The sequence below is a fragment of the Podarcis erhardii genome (assembly GCF_964252035.2).
Source record: "Podarcis erhardii genome assembly, chromosome: 17".
Lineage (NCBI taxonomy): Eukaryota > Metazoa > Chordata > Lepidosauria > Squamata > Lacertidae > Podarcis > Podarcis erhardii.
Window position 1 is genome coordinate 6,794,080 of NC_138515.1, and position 14,993 is coordinate 6,809,072.

A 14,993-nucleotide genomic window follows, 5' to 3' on the forward strand; every position below is an offset into this window, starting at 1 on the left:
TTCTTTTGCACAGATGTGTGTGCACTTCGTTCCAGCAGCAATGCCTCATTGCAATGCAAATCCACGCTTGCAATGAGACACTGCTGCTAAACCCACTGAAGGCCATAATCACTGGCTCAGCAGGTTTAGGAGCAATGCCTCATTGCAACTGTGCGCCAAAGTCTGGGTCGTAGGCGGCAGGAGTCCAGGCCTGACCCGCCGGGACCAGGGTGCGGGTGGTAACAATGATACCATACAACAATCTTTATTGTCATTCTCCCATACAGAACAACGAAATTGAAAATCTACATCAGACATTCAGAAACCAACAAGCCTGCTATGCCAGCTATCCCAGCCTGGTTAGCCCCCTAAAAATTCTGATACCCCATAATTAAATACAATATACCCTGATAGAGACTACCTTACACTGCATTTAAAACCAAAATCGCATTTGAATAGAAACTGTTTCTCAGGCGGCTAGTCCTAGTCTTTATAACCCTGTACCTTCTTCCAGAAGGCAGAAGCTGAAAGAGATCATGATAGCAGTTCAATGGAGAATGGAAAGTCGATAAGGCTGGAACACAGAAACAGAAATAGGATCAGGAATTGGAACAAGGACAGGAGTGCTGGAGCAAGATCAAGAGCCAAAGCAGGAACTGGTAACAGCAGAGTATGAACCACATTGCTGTGGCAATGAACCAGGGGAAAATGCTGTCCTTATATACTCCTTTTAGGCCTGCCTCCAGATGCTACACATCTCCTGATCTGGCCACACCTGCCAGGCCGCACCCGACTCCCCCAAGACAAGCACAGCAAGGAGTCCTGCAACTTCCCACTGCGCTCAGGGCCTGGCCCCTGCAAATACTTACAGTACTCCTTACAGTGTGGATTTGCAATGCAATTTCCCTGCAGCTGGACTGAAGTGTGCACACATAACAAACAATGCCAGAGCAAGTTACAGTGTAAAAATAAACAGGCAACGCACAATTTGCGTAAAACCAATTAAGCATGAAATCATCAACATCAAATGCTTCTGCCAAAAGCTTACACTTACTCTGAGATCCCGCCTCCTATAGTTGTAGAGAACAGCTCGGATCTCCACCTGTTCATTCCTCACTACTGAATAGGGTAGCCGTAGGTCGATGAAGAAGTTCTTCCTGACAGTTATCTCGTAAGGGTCAGCCACGCAGATCCCTGCAAGGTGAGCCAACAGGGAAGGAAGCAGGTTGAAAAATCAAAAGAACTTGAACATTGCCCATCCTAGATTTTTGTCAAGGCAGAGTGTGGCCTGGTATCATCTCCCCAGCCCCTGTCTCCCACCTGCTCTTCTTCACCTTTTGTGTCTGAAATGCTCACAGCCAGCACCTCCCAGGTGGTGATTGAATCCTTCAGGTAAACAGGTATTGTTTTGGATGAGATCCTAGGAACAACGAGAAAGGTTACCATGTCATACCTGAGTGCAGCTACTACACAGGGAACATAATGGATAAGCAAATATCTGTTGGTGGCTAAGATAATGCATGTGTATTGGGTGCTATGTAAAAAATTTTTTTTAAATAAATTACATATATTATCATATCAGTAGACATCAGAATGGAATGTAAACTTGTGCAAAATAAATCAGTTGATGTGGAATAGAAAATACCCAATGAAAATGTGAATAGATATTGGAATGGATTGGACTTCCGGGTTAGCGCCAATGTCTAATGGCGGATTCCCTCCGAGCTCCGGAGGGAATCGGCTCTGCAGGGATCGGGTTCTACCGCGCCGGCGACGCGGGGACCCTTAGAAACCACAGGTGTGGAAGCCTGTGGACTTGGTGACTCGGTGGGCACCATTTGCGCCCCCCCCCAACCTGCGAAGGAGCCTTTTTAAAGGCTTCGGAACGGGGGACGGGAGCGGCACGGTGCTGAGAGTCCTCTGCTTCCCCCGCTGAGTGAAGCCGCATGCCATGGACGGAGAGCGCTGACTTTTTCCTGAGAACATTCGGACTAAAAAGCAACAACCCGTGAGTAATATAGAAATTGGACTTAAAAAGAAAATGTCTTTTTGGAATTTGGCACGACCGGGGAAGATACAAAAAGGAAGTCCGTCTCCCCGTCTTGTAGACAACTTAAAGCAAGGACTAAATAACTAAGGTCGAGAGAACATTCTTTATTGTGATTGAACAAAGTTATTAATTTCACGATTGGACAGTATAAGTAATTTTGCTGGAGGATAAGAGTGGATTTTGAGAGCTGCGCAACCCCCCGGGACCCGGGAGTGATCAGCGAGAGAGCCTGTTGGAAAGATACAGAAGACTTTGACAGCTGTCAAAATTAGCTGTCAAAGTTAAGGAATACAAAGTAACATTGTTTTTGCTGCCTTTGCCAGTTGGATTTGTTACATTTTGGTTATAAATTGTCGAAAAATAAGCTATTTTGTTTTGGGGACTGGAATTAGAAGGATAGTAAATATCCACAATCCCTCTAGAGGGGGTTTTGGGACACTGCAAGAATGGCTGGAAGTGGAAAAATACTCACTGAGTTGAACAAGACTTTTTATCTCTTGGGAAAGCTTCAAGAACAAAGTAATATTTTGGCTACAGGGGTCATGGGACTGAATGAAACAGTAAACAACTTTACTGGAAATGGAAGGGACTTGATTCAAGTCTTTGTTTATGAACCAAAAGCCCCTGTAGCGGAAATAAAAGACTGCAGCTGAGCAGGGGGGGAAATTTGACAAATCTGAGAAAGTGGAACAAGTGGAAGCGAAATATGAGGATCTGGAGGGAAAGGAAGGAGGAGTTATAATGTTGCAGAAGGCTAAGGAAGGCCAGAGGCCTGGCAGGAAGGTCACAAAGGAAAATAAGAACTGGATGATGAAGATTTGGCTTGAATTGGAGAAGCAAGAATGGAGAGACTCATCTAGATGGAGACCTGAAGACTTGTGGATTACAAATTTGATTAAGATGGATGTTCGAGCGTTTGGGACATTTAAATTCATGAATCTTTCCAAACAAGGAGGCCCAGCCGGAAGAAATATGGACTTTTTTGGGACTGTGCTCCTTCGAGACTCGGGCCTTAATATGAAGGACTATCCAAAGAACCGGCAAAGAGGAACTGAGAGAGACTTAAAAGCCTCTGATGTGAGATCGCCAGGCTGATAGCATATGGACTGATGGACATTGGTTTGGGGATCGAAACCGGGAAAGGGAGGGTGGGGTTTGATTAATCCAAAGGTTGTATAAATACTTTTTTTAATATATATATATATTTCTTATTTTGCATTTTTGGCTTGGTATTAATATAAAATTGGGAAATTCGTGGAAGGGAATCTGGGTCGACCTGGGAAAAAGGGTTTAAGTAGAAGGACTGATATAATAATGAAATAAGGTAAAAATTTAAGAACTTGTTGAACTAACATTTGGAATTGGAATACAAGAAGGGGAGGCGAGAGGAAGTCGGGGGAAATAAGGTATAAGAAAATAAGGACTGAAAGTATACTTGTTTAGTGTTTTCTGTCTTTTTGTGTATCTGTCTTATTTGAAACTTCAATAAATATTATATTTTTTAAAAAAAAGATATTGGAATGGATTGAGGCATGTTCGGTCATCTCTGTTCTTACATATGTTGCGGTGATCAATCCATGTTTTATTTGTTCCAACTGACCAGAGTTTGGAGGAGTTCCATCCAGGTTTCACCTAAAGCTCTAGGGACCAAGCAGGGGTGGAGGAAGGGGGGTGCAGTGGGTGCGGTCCGCCCCGGGTGTCACCACTGAGGGGGGGTGACAAAATGCCAGGCAGAACTCACCGTCGTGCCTTCAGCGTGCCCAAGAATTGTGGTGGCTTGGGCGTGCGCAGGCTCCAGGCTCCGTGCTGTCCAAACGGTCCGCCCGCTGCCTCCCCCCAGCTGTAGGGTGGCTGAGTAGGAGGAGGCAGGCACTCTGGAGGCCGCGTGGTGCGCCCCACCCCATATGTGACTCGCCCTGCTCCTGGGTGTGCCACCCCACACGCCCAAACGGCTTCCTCCTCCGCTGGGACCAAGCTCTGAGACAGCTAAGACCATACCAGTACAATTCTGGTGGGCTTTCCTCATGCCTCATGTGTGTTTGCTCTGAACCAAGTGTTTTAGCCACCATCCTTCATATAAAAACTACATCTTACACCCTGCTCTTCCTCTTTGACAAATTGTGTGATGGATAGATATCGGCTCCATACAAGCTTAGCATTCAAAGTAGGGCTAGCTCACATGGTGCCATGCAGATGTTTTGGAGTACAACTCCCTTCATTCCTAACTATTGGCAGTGCTGGCTGAGGCTAATGGGAGTTGGAGTCCTGCAACATCTAGAGGTAACCGCATTGGTTACCCCTACTCTAAAGAATCCTGGGAACTGTAGTTTTGGTGAAGGTGTCGAAGAGTCTCTTGTCGAGATACCTAGCCTTTGGGAAGAAGGAATTATTGTCAAGTTAGCTATATAGCATAATCCTCTCTCTTGCACTGTGTGTGTGTGTGTACTTGAGTTAAATGGTTCTTGCTACAAGTAAGTGGATATACAAGGTGTGGCTAGATAGTTCAGTGAATGGTCACAGAAATCGGACAGTGATAAATATTCAAACATACGATTGGCATCAGAAACCCACGAAATGCTCACAATTGTGTATGGAGATGAAGCTGTAATTCAAAAGACAGTGTATGAGTGGTTTGAGAGATTCCATGAAGGGCAGCAAACCATCGAAGATGACCCTAGGTCTGGCAGACCATCAATGAGCAGAACGGTGGCAAATGTCAACAGAGTTTGTGAGTTATTGATGCGGGATTGGCATTTGTTCATCCAAATGATGGCGGAAGAATTGCCACTGTATTCTGCTCTGGTCAGACCTCACCTGGAGTACTGTGTCCAGTTCTGGGCACCACAGTTCAAGAAGGACACTGACAAACTGGAACGTGTCCAGAGGAGGGCAACCAAAATGGTCAAAGGCCTGGAAACGATGCCTTATGAGGAACGGCTAAGGGAGCTGGGCATATTTAGCCTGGAGAAGAGGAGGTTAAGGGGTGATATGATAGCCATGTTCAAATATATAAAAGGATATCACATAGAGGAGGGAGAAAGGTTGTTTTCTGCTGCTCCAGAGAAGCAGACACGGAGCAATGGATCCAAACTACAAGAAAGAAGATTCCACCTAAACATTAGGAAGAACTTCCTGACAGTAAGAGCTGTTCGACAGTGGAATTTGCTGCCAAGGAGTGTGGTGGAGTCTCCTTCTTTGGAGGTCTTTAAGCAGAGGCTTGACAACCATATGTCAGGAGTGCTCTGATGGTGTTTCCTGCTTGGCAGGGGGTTGGACTCGATGGCCCTTGTGGTCTCTTCCAACTCTATGATTCTATGAATTGCATATTCCACAGGAAATTGTTACTGAGGTTACTGAGTTGTCCCACCCTCCATATTCTCCGATCTGGCCCCACCGGATTTCTTTCTTTTTCCAAAACTTAAATCTGCACTGAAAGGACACTGATTTTCCAACATTTCACATGTCCAAGCTGCTATGACGAGGGAACTGAAAGCAGTATGAAAAGAGGACTTCTCCAGAAGTTTCCAACAGTTATATGAATGTTGTCAATGGTGCATTGTATCAGAGGGGGCCTACTTTGAAAGCATGTAAGGTATGTACGTATGTTCACATTTTTCTCGCTGTCCGATTTCTGTGACCAGTCACAAAACTTTCTGATCACACCTTGTAGAATTGCAGCCTAAGTCTGGAGAGCAGACACTAGGCTGCAAAGGAGAACATAGCCATAACAGCTTTTTACCCTTGATCATTAGGACGTGCAGTCAGCTGTTCTGTTCGCCATAACCAGCTCTCTGGAAACTGAGTCCTAGAAGTGATGTCTTCATCAGCTAAGAAATCATCTTCAAAGTCACCTGGGAAAACAGGAGACAAAGACTTAGGTGCAATGGCCTTTGTTACTGTGAAGTCACTGCAATAAGTGACCAACAGACTCAAAATTTGACTTCTGGGTTCGTTCTCATTAAGAGCAGCAGCTTCAGGAAAGAACACATCAGGCCACCATCTCAACATGCTTGGCAGGCTAATGCTTATGGCCTCGGCAGCATTCATATTGTTGAACACCACAGTCCTGCTGTGGAAGGGCAGCTACAAAGGCCCCACTATGGTCCCTGCCACTGATATAAGGAAAACCCTCCTGGATCAGGCCCCACTAGTCCAGCATTCTGTTCACAGTGACCAAGCGGAAGCCTGTGTGAAACCCACTAGCAGGATTCAAGCACAAAACCCTCCTGTGGTTTTCAGCAACAGGTGTTCAGAAGCAGGGCCGGATTTAGGTTTGATGAGGCCCTAAGCTACTGAAGGTAATGGGGCCCTTTATATGTCCAGCTGTCCTTTGCCAACAACAAATTGCCGCTGTTTTTTGTGTTGAATATATGCTATATGGTCATTTATGGACCTAAAGGTAAAGGTAAAGGGACCCCTGACCATTAGGTCAAGTCGTAGCCGACTCTGGGGTTGCGGCACTCATCTCGCTTTATTGGCCGAGGGAGCCGGCGTACAGCTGCCGGGTCATGTGGCCAGCATGACTAAGCCACTTCTAGCGAACCAGAGCAGCACACCGGAGCGGTACCTATTTATCTACTTGCACTTTGACGTGCTTTCGAACTGGTAGGTTGGCAGGAACAGGGACCGAGCAATGGGAGCTCACCCCGTTGCGGGGATTCGAACTGCCGACCTTCCAATCGGCAAGTCCTAGGCTCTGTGGTTTACCCCACAGTGCCACCCGCATCCCTGTTGCTGGATGTAGGTTTTATTTTATTTGTTTTTTATGTTATATTTTGGAAATGTGCATCCAGTTTATTTTTTCCTTTAATTTTGTTGCCCCCCCCCCAAGAGAGTGGGGCCCTAAGCTATAGCTTATTTAGCTTATACGTAAATCTGGCACTGTTCAGAAGCATTGCTGCCACCATCTGTGGAGGCAGAGCTTAACCTTTAAGGCTAGTAGCCACTGATAGCCCTCTCATCCATGAATTTGCCCTATCCTCTGTTGAAGCTATCTAGGTTGGTGGCCAGAACTCCATCCCTGCAGAAGAAAGTGCCAAAGTTTAACCATGTGTTGTGTGGAGAAATACTTTATTTTATCTGTCTTGACACCTCCCGCATTCCATGGTTTGCACAGCATTCGGGGCTGCGCAACAGAGGCAGGCGTTAGAGGTGACAGTTTTAACTTAATCCCGCGGCATTGGGTTGAGCAGGCGAACAAGAGAAGTGCTCCCCCCTAAAAAAAACCTCAACAGCCTTGGGTTCCGGCACCTCTTTTTCTAGAAAAAAAGCCCTGAGCAAAACTATAAGAGATTATTGAGGCGACAGAATGGGCTAGATCTCTGCAGACTGCAGGAGGTTTTGTACATTCTTTAATACTCCTTGGCTTGAGTTTTGTTTTGTTTTTTAAGAACACTTTGCCTGTAGAAAATGTTGTACAGTCGTACCTTAGAAGTCGAATGGTAATCCATTCCGGAAGTCTGTTCAACTTCCAAAATGTTTGAAAACCAAAGTGTGGCTTCTGATTGCCTGCAGGAAGCTCCTGCAGCCAATCGGAAGCCGCGGAAGCTGCGCAGGACATTCGGCTTCTGAAAATCGTTCGAAAACCGGAACACTCAATTCCGGGTTTCAATCATTCGGGAGCCGATTTGTTCAGGAGCCAAGTCATTTGAGATCCAAGTTCCGACTGTACTTGCAGGGAGTTATTGTAACGGGAAGACATTCAAAAATGGCACACACACACCCTCTTGAGGTAAAAAATAGTAGTCTATTCTACCACCTCAGGAGTTCTACTAATTTTTCTGCATGTATAGACCAGGCTTAAATCAAGATTATATTAAACTCTAAGCCATCACACACCTTGAATTCCTTCCCAGAACACCTATGTAGCACCTCCTTTCCATCAAACACCTAATGTCCACTGTTTCTATGAGGCTTTTGGTTTAATCTAAAGATGCTCCTCTCTACCTGAAACAATGTCCAAAAGGGTGCAACTGTGTTTGTGCATGCCCTTGTGTCTTCTCTTCTCATATCCTTCTGCTTTCTCTTCACTCCTTTCACCCCTCTCTCATTCCCTTCCCTTCTGTCAAATCTGCAGTTTTCTCAGACCAGGGCCCAGTCTTTCTGCTTATGTAAAGTGTCAGATAGGGCAATGGGATCACATAAGTAACAAAGGGTTTTGCAGCCCTTCCATAGTGTTCTGAGAGACTTACTTACCATCTCCCCAATAGTGTGCCTCTGAATTAATAATAATAATAATAATAATAATAATAATAATAATAATAATAATAAATCTACTTGCTTCTTGCCAATATCAGTTCTTCATCCCGCTCATTCTCATTCAATATGTCTCTGATGAAGCGGCAACATTCAAGGAAAACAGTCTGGCACTCAATCTGATCGACAATGTATTGTATACGCTTTTCACAGCTGTAGCCCATGGGGTTCTCATGCATGCCATCTTCACAGCACTTCCTTAGTGTCCGATTCTGAAATTGGCCAGCTGAAATATGCAAACAACATGTGAAATATCAAAGAATGTTTCCCATACCACTGTTGTTCTGCTACTCACAACAGGCATCAGAAGAAAGCTGTTATCTTATTCTATAGTAAGAATATAAGGATGTTGTCATGCTGTAGTTTGCATGGCTGCCAATAGGAGGCAGGCAGTCCAAGGAGGCATACAAGCAGGCCAAGTGAGCAGTCGGGTTGGCCAGGCAGTGAGAAGCCCAAGAAGGTGTTATCATGCTCTCCTTGTCATCACTGCTACCACTGGCAAAAGCAATGGAGGGGTTTCTTTCGGTGTCTCCCCCCTCCAGTAGTGGCAGCAACTGGAGATCGTGGGTATGAGGGGGTAAGGTAAACTGTGAGGAGATGGGGGTTGAGTGAGGTGTAAAGGAAGTGGGAGAGTTGGCAAGTGGGGGTGGGGGGTAGGTGGGGCTGGTAAGCAAGATAAGCAGATGTGCAGCCCCTAGTGCAAATAAATGCTATGAATGTTATTGTTTTGGATTCTCCTGGTGGTGGTGAGATGGTGGAGCATATAAGGCAGCGTTTCTCAGCCTTGGGTCCCCAGATGTTTATGGACTACAACTCCCATCATCCCTAGCTAGCACAACCAGCGGTCAGGGATTATGGAAGTTGTAGTCCAACAACATCTAAGGCCCAAAAGTTGAGAAAGGGTGGCATATGCCAGGAATGCCTGAAAGAGTGAAGCTGTTGGATGGGGAATAAAACTTTGCCAAGAGGGATTGCATTTTAGGAAGCCTCAAGGCTAAGTATTGATTTGTTAGCCATTGTAGAGTGAATTGATTCTGACCAAGTGGCTCAGCAGAATCAGGAAGCTGTTTTGACACCACTCCAACCCACCATCCCTTCTGAGGAAACAGGCACTGAATCGCTTTCTGAAACCTCTGAGGTCAGGTCAGTTAAAATCACATCTCCAAGTTACAATATTTCTGAAAGTTTCCCCCCCTCTTCTGGAACTCAGCAGTATCTAGGACTAGTGCATCACAATAAATGTGAATGCCTACCATCACTCCAAAACAAAGACAATGAACGGAGCAATGTTAGTATAAGAAATCATTGTTAAATATGTTCTGGGTTCAGAAAGAGTGTCATTAATTTTATTGGATTTATTTAACAAGTTGGCATTGATAAGGTTCATTAATACTCATGTGGAAATCAATGGGCTCATTTGGCAGCTGAATGAGAGATTTTGGAGAAGAGCTGGAATTCATGTTCAGTGATTGCAAAATTCTCCATTTTTGCAGATAAAGCCTTTGCCATGCATCACATACCTTTACTTGCTTTAGATTCAATGAGTTGTACAGAGCGGCGGCGGCGTCTTGCAGGCTGAGGGCACTTTGGATCTGGAGTAGAAAAGGGAGGAACAGGAACTAATTGTTTGGAACTGAAATAAGCTGTTAGTACCGCTGAATTCTAATACCTATGGAGATTGACCTTATGCATGTTTACGTAAAAGCAGTTCCCACCGAGTCCAATGATGTAAGGCTTAACTACATGTTACACATGTGACAATGAACTCCTGATAGCTACCATTTCTCATTAAGACATCTTACAGGGGATGCAATGTGGAGTATTGCTGATTGTCCTGGTTGTTGAAGCTGTTTCTTAGAAATAGCAGTCTTTTGAGATTTGGCACGTGTATTTGCATATCACACAGTGGGGGGTAGTGGGACAGTTCAGTCCAAGAACCTGCACCCCAACCCACCCCCTGCCTGGCCAGAAAAGAGTCAGTGTTTCTCAACCTGTGGGTCCCCAGATGTTTGTTGGACTACAACTCCCATCATTCCTAGCCAGCATGACCAGTGGTCAGGGATGATGGGAGTTGTAGTCCAACAACATCTGGGGACCCACAGGTTGAGAACCGCTGGTCTAGGCCCTGCTCTTAGGTGAAAGGTCTTTCTCACTCCTTTGCCATCTCACCGGCACCAACACCCTCCCCAATAATACCTGATCTCTGTTGCGTGGAAAGCTTATTGCTGGTCACCAGAGCAAGTCCAGCATCTTCAAACACACCCAGATTGTTCCTGCCACTGCCGGCTGTACATCCAATATCCCTCTTTTCCACTGAGTCCCATATCTGACATGGAGCAGGCACAGTATGAGAGGGGGAAATCAATCAATAAACGTTAAGGGGAAATGTAAGATGAATGGTTAATGTACATCACAATCCACCATTGTGCACATTCATCCTGGCCTCATGGAGAACGTGCACATAATTCTTACATGAAGAAGTAATTGTGTACATTTCCCAATCAATCTCCAACAGCCCCTGTCCTGGTGAATGTGCCTTTACCAACTGAATTTTGTACATTCTTGTGTCATCATGCATCGTTCCTGGCCTCACCTTGCTTTGTGTAAGCTTGTACTTCTTGTTAAGCACATAGACTCCTTTGTCCACAGCCACAAGACCAACCCAAGCATTTGCATCTCCTTCGAGTTTGATAGAAACTTGATCTCCTGGCTCGTGAATCTGGTCATCTTCCCGATGTTCTCCTTTCACAACCAGCTGCTTGAACAAGGGAACAAAGAAGTTCAGTTCTGTGGCAGGGAAAGTGCTTGAATGACTGTCTTGGGAGTGAAGAAGAATCGCTATTATATATAATATATTATATGTTATATATGTTATATACAATATACAATATACAATATATATAATATAATATATATAATATAATATATAATATATTATTATATATTAAATATTTGTAAAGATACTTTGCCAATCTCTCCTACGTTTCCTTCTCCGAGAGCTGAACAAGGGGACAAGCAAAGGGTAGCTTCCTGATCAGACAGTCAATCAACACTGTGCAACCTGGTAAACAGTGACATTTGGAGGACATAAATTGGATATGCGTAAGATGAATGTACTGTAATCTTAAAAGCAAGCCTGTCAGTTAGCCTGTTCATTTAGAGAAGGTTCAGTTCAGTTTTATATCTATGGATGTTTGCCTGTTAATAAAATACCTGTTCTAAATTACTTGATTGAATCTGGAACGTCATGTTGAAGACAGCATATGATGCCAGGAAATACATTCTGTGAAAGGACTATGGAATATTTGAGGGCTCTGAATCCTTTATTTCTCACACACATGGCAGCTGAGGAAAGGAAGAAGAGGCAGGGATGGAGACACGCTGACAGGAAAAGGTTGGTTTTCAACAATGGCCAAGGTTGAGTAGAGATAGCAGCAGCGGTGTGGGGGGGGGGATGACCCACTGAGGTGGAAAAGTGGCAGTTTAAAGCAAGAAGAGAGCTGAGGAAAACTTTGTTATGTTAGCATTTTAGTGTTAGCTTCTGTTTTGTACCCATCTCTGCTATTTCTCCTTGTTGACATTTAAAAGAGTAGAAACAAACTCTCAGTTTGAATTTCTTGGTGTAGAAAGTATTGATCTGATGTGCAGGGATCTTTCCTATTCTAATAAATTCAAGAGAATTCTGCAAGCTTCTCTGTGTGAAAGAAGCAAGCAGAAGATTACTAATATTTGGGTTATTCCTTCTGAGAAGGCTTAAACTGGTTCTGTTATCTCTTTTTGTCAAGGTCATGCTGACTATAATAGTGAGGCAAGAAGGAGCCTGGGTTTCATTCTCTCATTCCATCTCTTTTCCTTCTGGTGTGGTGTTCCGTACATAGTGTTAAAGTTTATAATTATAAGTAGTTGTAGGTTTAAGTTAAGTCTGCTGCAACTGGATTTCTTATGGACAGTGCCAATCCTGAATGTACTGGATTTGTGACCATTATGCTCATTCGCCTTCAGTAGCAGTATAGCTCTACTGGATGAAATACAATTGCCTCTGGTCTATTTTTTGAGAATCCTGCAATGTGTTTAAGTTTTTACTCTGCTAACTATACGTTGAAATCCACTCTGGATCAATATTGGGTAGAATTTCAATGACACAAACTTCCCTTCCCAATCGGTTCGGACCTCTTCCACTTCTTTCCATTTTTCAGTGTCTTTCCTTTCCAACAGCCCTGCCATTGTCACTACTGTTGTGCAACCTGCTTTCTCTTCAGCTCCCCTACCTGACCTCGTCTTCATGAAAATCCAGGATTGTAATATGGCAGTAAAGGTAAAGGGACCCCTGACCATTAAGTCTAGTCACGGACGACTCTGGGGTTGAGGCGCTCATCTCGCTTTACTGGCTGAGGGAGCCGACGTACAGTCATGTGGCCAGCATGACTAAGCCACTTCTGGCGAACCAAAGCAGCGCACGGAAACACCGTTTACCTTCCCACCAGAGTAGTACCTATTTATCTACTTGCACTTTGACGTGCTTTCGAATTGCTAGGTTGGCAGGAGCTGGCACCGAGCAACGGGAGCTCACCCCGTCACGGGGATTCGAACCACCAGCCTTCTGATCGGCAAGCCCTAAGCTCTGTGGTTTAGACCACAGTACAAATCCTCCAATGAAGGGGGCTGTATGATGACAGGTGTTCTTTTTTTATGTATGTGTGAAGAAACACATTATTTGGTAGGATGGAAGAATTTGTCTATTTTTGTTTCTCCGAGTTTATCATTTTTCTAATATTAAATTTAATTTTCTGTAATTGTACCTTATAAAATACCTCATGACAATTCATAATTCCTCCTAATATGTGCATACATACATGTGCACATTTTTATATGCAATTTTTCCTAAAATGCACATTTTTTGCAGGAATACAACAAATTTAATATGCTGATTTTTTATATATTATGTCCTTTCCCACAAATATCTGTATCATATGCACACATTCCTCTAATATAACACCTCTGTGGATGCATTATTTGGTTGGAGAAGTGCCTGAGAACATTCAGAGAAATGCAAATTTCATAGAATAGCTGCGTTTTTGGACAGATTCAGTGGTTTTGCATTGAAATATGAGCTGAATTTCTTTTCCCCCTCCCATTTTAGTTATTATGGGTTAAAACATTTGCACGTACATTGTAAGGTTCTACTCATTTTCTAACCCAAAGTGAAACAAAACTGTGAGAGGACTCTCATTCCAAATGCTCTTAAAAACAGTGAGTGATGGAGTGGGGTTGGGGGGAAGTGAATTTATTGCACTTCTGCAATAGCTTGCACTGTTACAGGAAATCCATGAGAAGATTGACCTACCGTTCCCATGCAGGTGTCCTTCACATCCATCCAGACAGAGTCGGCCACAATCTCACTGTTCCCCACTTGATAGTAAGCCACAATCCGGAAGGAAGGAATGAGCTCTGGGGTGATGGGCAAGGAAAAGGTCACCAAATTCTGTCCTGCTTCTCTGCGCTGCCTCCCAACCTTGAACATTTTCCCCTTCGTCAAGATCTGGTGATGAACAAGACATCCTGTTTAACATGAAGCAGGTTAGCAAGCATAGATTGGTTTGAACAAAACTCCATGCAATTGGGCTAACTCACATAACAAGTGTAATGCAAATGTTTTTCACCTCATGGAGCACAGCGACATGGAAAAGTTTATTTTGGGGGATACCTTTCTTCTTCTTTTTACATTTTTTATTGGTTTTCACAATTTACACATAGGATTCCATGAATCCTTGGACTTCCCTCTGCCCCTCTGTGGGTTCCGTCTGCATTCTTTTCTTTTCTTTTAACTGCATCATTTAAAATTCTCCATTTTCTTAAAAATCCCTGTTTTCCCATAGTTCTTGTTACATTACAAGTGTTGTTACGGTCCTGCCAAAGTTTTTAGTTGCTTACAGTGTTCTCTGAGGTAAATTATAAATTTGTCCCATTCTTTAGTAAAATTTCTATCTTCTTGATTTCTGATCTTCCCAGTCTTTTTTGCCATTTTGGCATAATCCACCATCTTTATCAGCCATTCTTCTCAGGGTCAGGACTTTGCCTCCCTTCCATCTCTGGGGAATGCCTTTCTAAGTGCCATTGTAATGTGAAGCTTAACCCAAAGCAACCAAAGAAGGCAGGTGCTGTAGGAAAGACTGCTGAAACCTGTTTTTCCATGAGGACTAGACACCTTTCTCACCACCTTCAGTATTAACAGGCGTATAGAGACTTGGCCCTCAGGCTTCCATTCTGCCCAGTACTTACCATATAGGTGAAATATTGGATCTGATCCAGCACTTCTTGGTTGTTGCTCTTCAGATTGAAATTGATAGGCAAGTTGTCTCCAGCCTTCAGCTCCGTAGCTGTGACTGCCAAATGGAGATAATTTCCAGATCCTCCTTGGGTCTGGTATGCTGTAGCTATCATGGTCTTGGTTGCCTGGCGTTCATTTAAAAGTTGGGGATCTTTGGTTTTTACCTACAGAAAGTGGAAAGTGGAAAAAGTTATCTAGGGGCTTATCCACACTTTTGCCCTGTGCTTTCTAGGTACAGGTCCACACTTTCCCGGTCTGTTTCCCAGCACTTTTTATTTTAATAATTTTTATTAAATTTTCAATTTTACAATTTCAAATAAACATTTTACAAACTTTAAAATATCCAATGGTTCCCTTCTTCTCTTCCCATGGTTCATTTTA

At 43.8% G+C, this 14,993-nt stretch overlaps 1 protein-coding gene across 1 annotated transcript in view; it reads right to left on the minus strand.

Moving 5' to 3' along the window:
* Nucleotides 1-14,993, minus strand: part of LOC309332512 (A.superbus venom factor 1-like) — a 64,731-nt gene that overhangs the window by 30,753 nt on the left and 18,985 nt on the right. Inside the window, exons 12-20 of the mRNA XM_081845745.1 lie at nt 14,564-14,776; nt 13,629-13,823; nt 10,878-11,039; nt 10,481-10,610; nt 9,805-9,876; nt 8,310-8,510; nt 5,769-5,880; nt 1,314-1,399; nt 1,034-1,173 (exon numbers count right to left, since the gene is read on the minus strand). Coding sequence (XP_081701871.1) covers nt 1,034-1,173; nt 1,314-1,399; nt 5,769-5,880; nt 8,310-8,510; nt 9,805-9,876; nt 10,481-10,610; nt 10,878-11,039; nt 13,629-13,823; nt 14,564-14,776 — 1,311 coding nt within the window. The remainder of the gene's footprint in view (nt 1-1,033; nt 1,174-1,313; nt 1,400-5,768; nt 5,881-8,309; nt 8,511-9,804; nt 9,877-10,480; nt 10,611-10,877; nt 11,040-13,628; nt 13,824-14,563; nt 14,777-14,993) is intronic.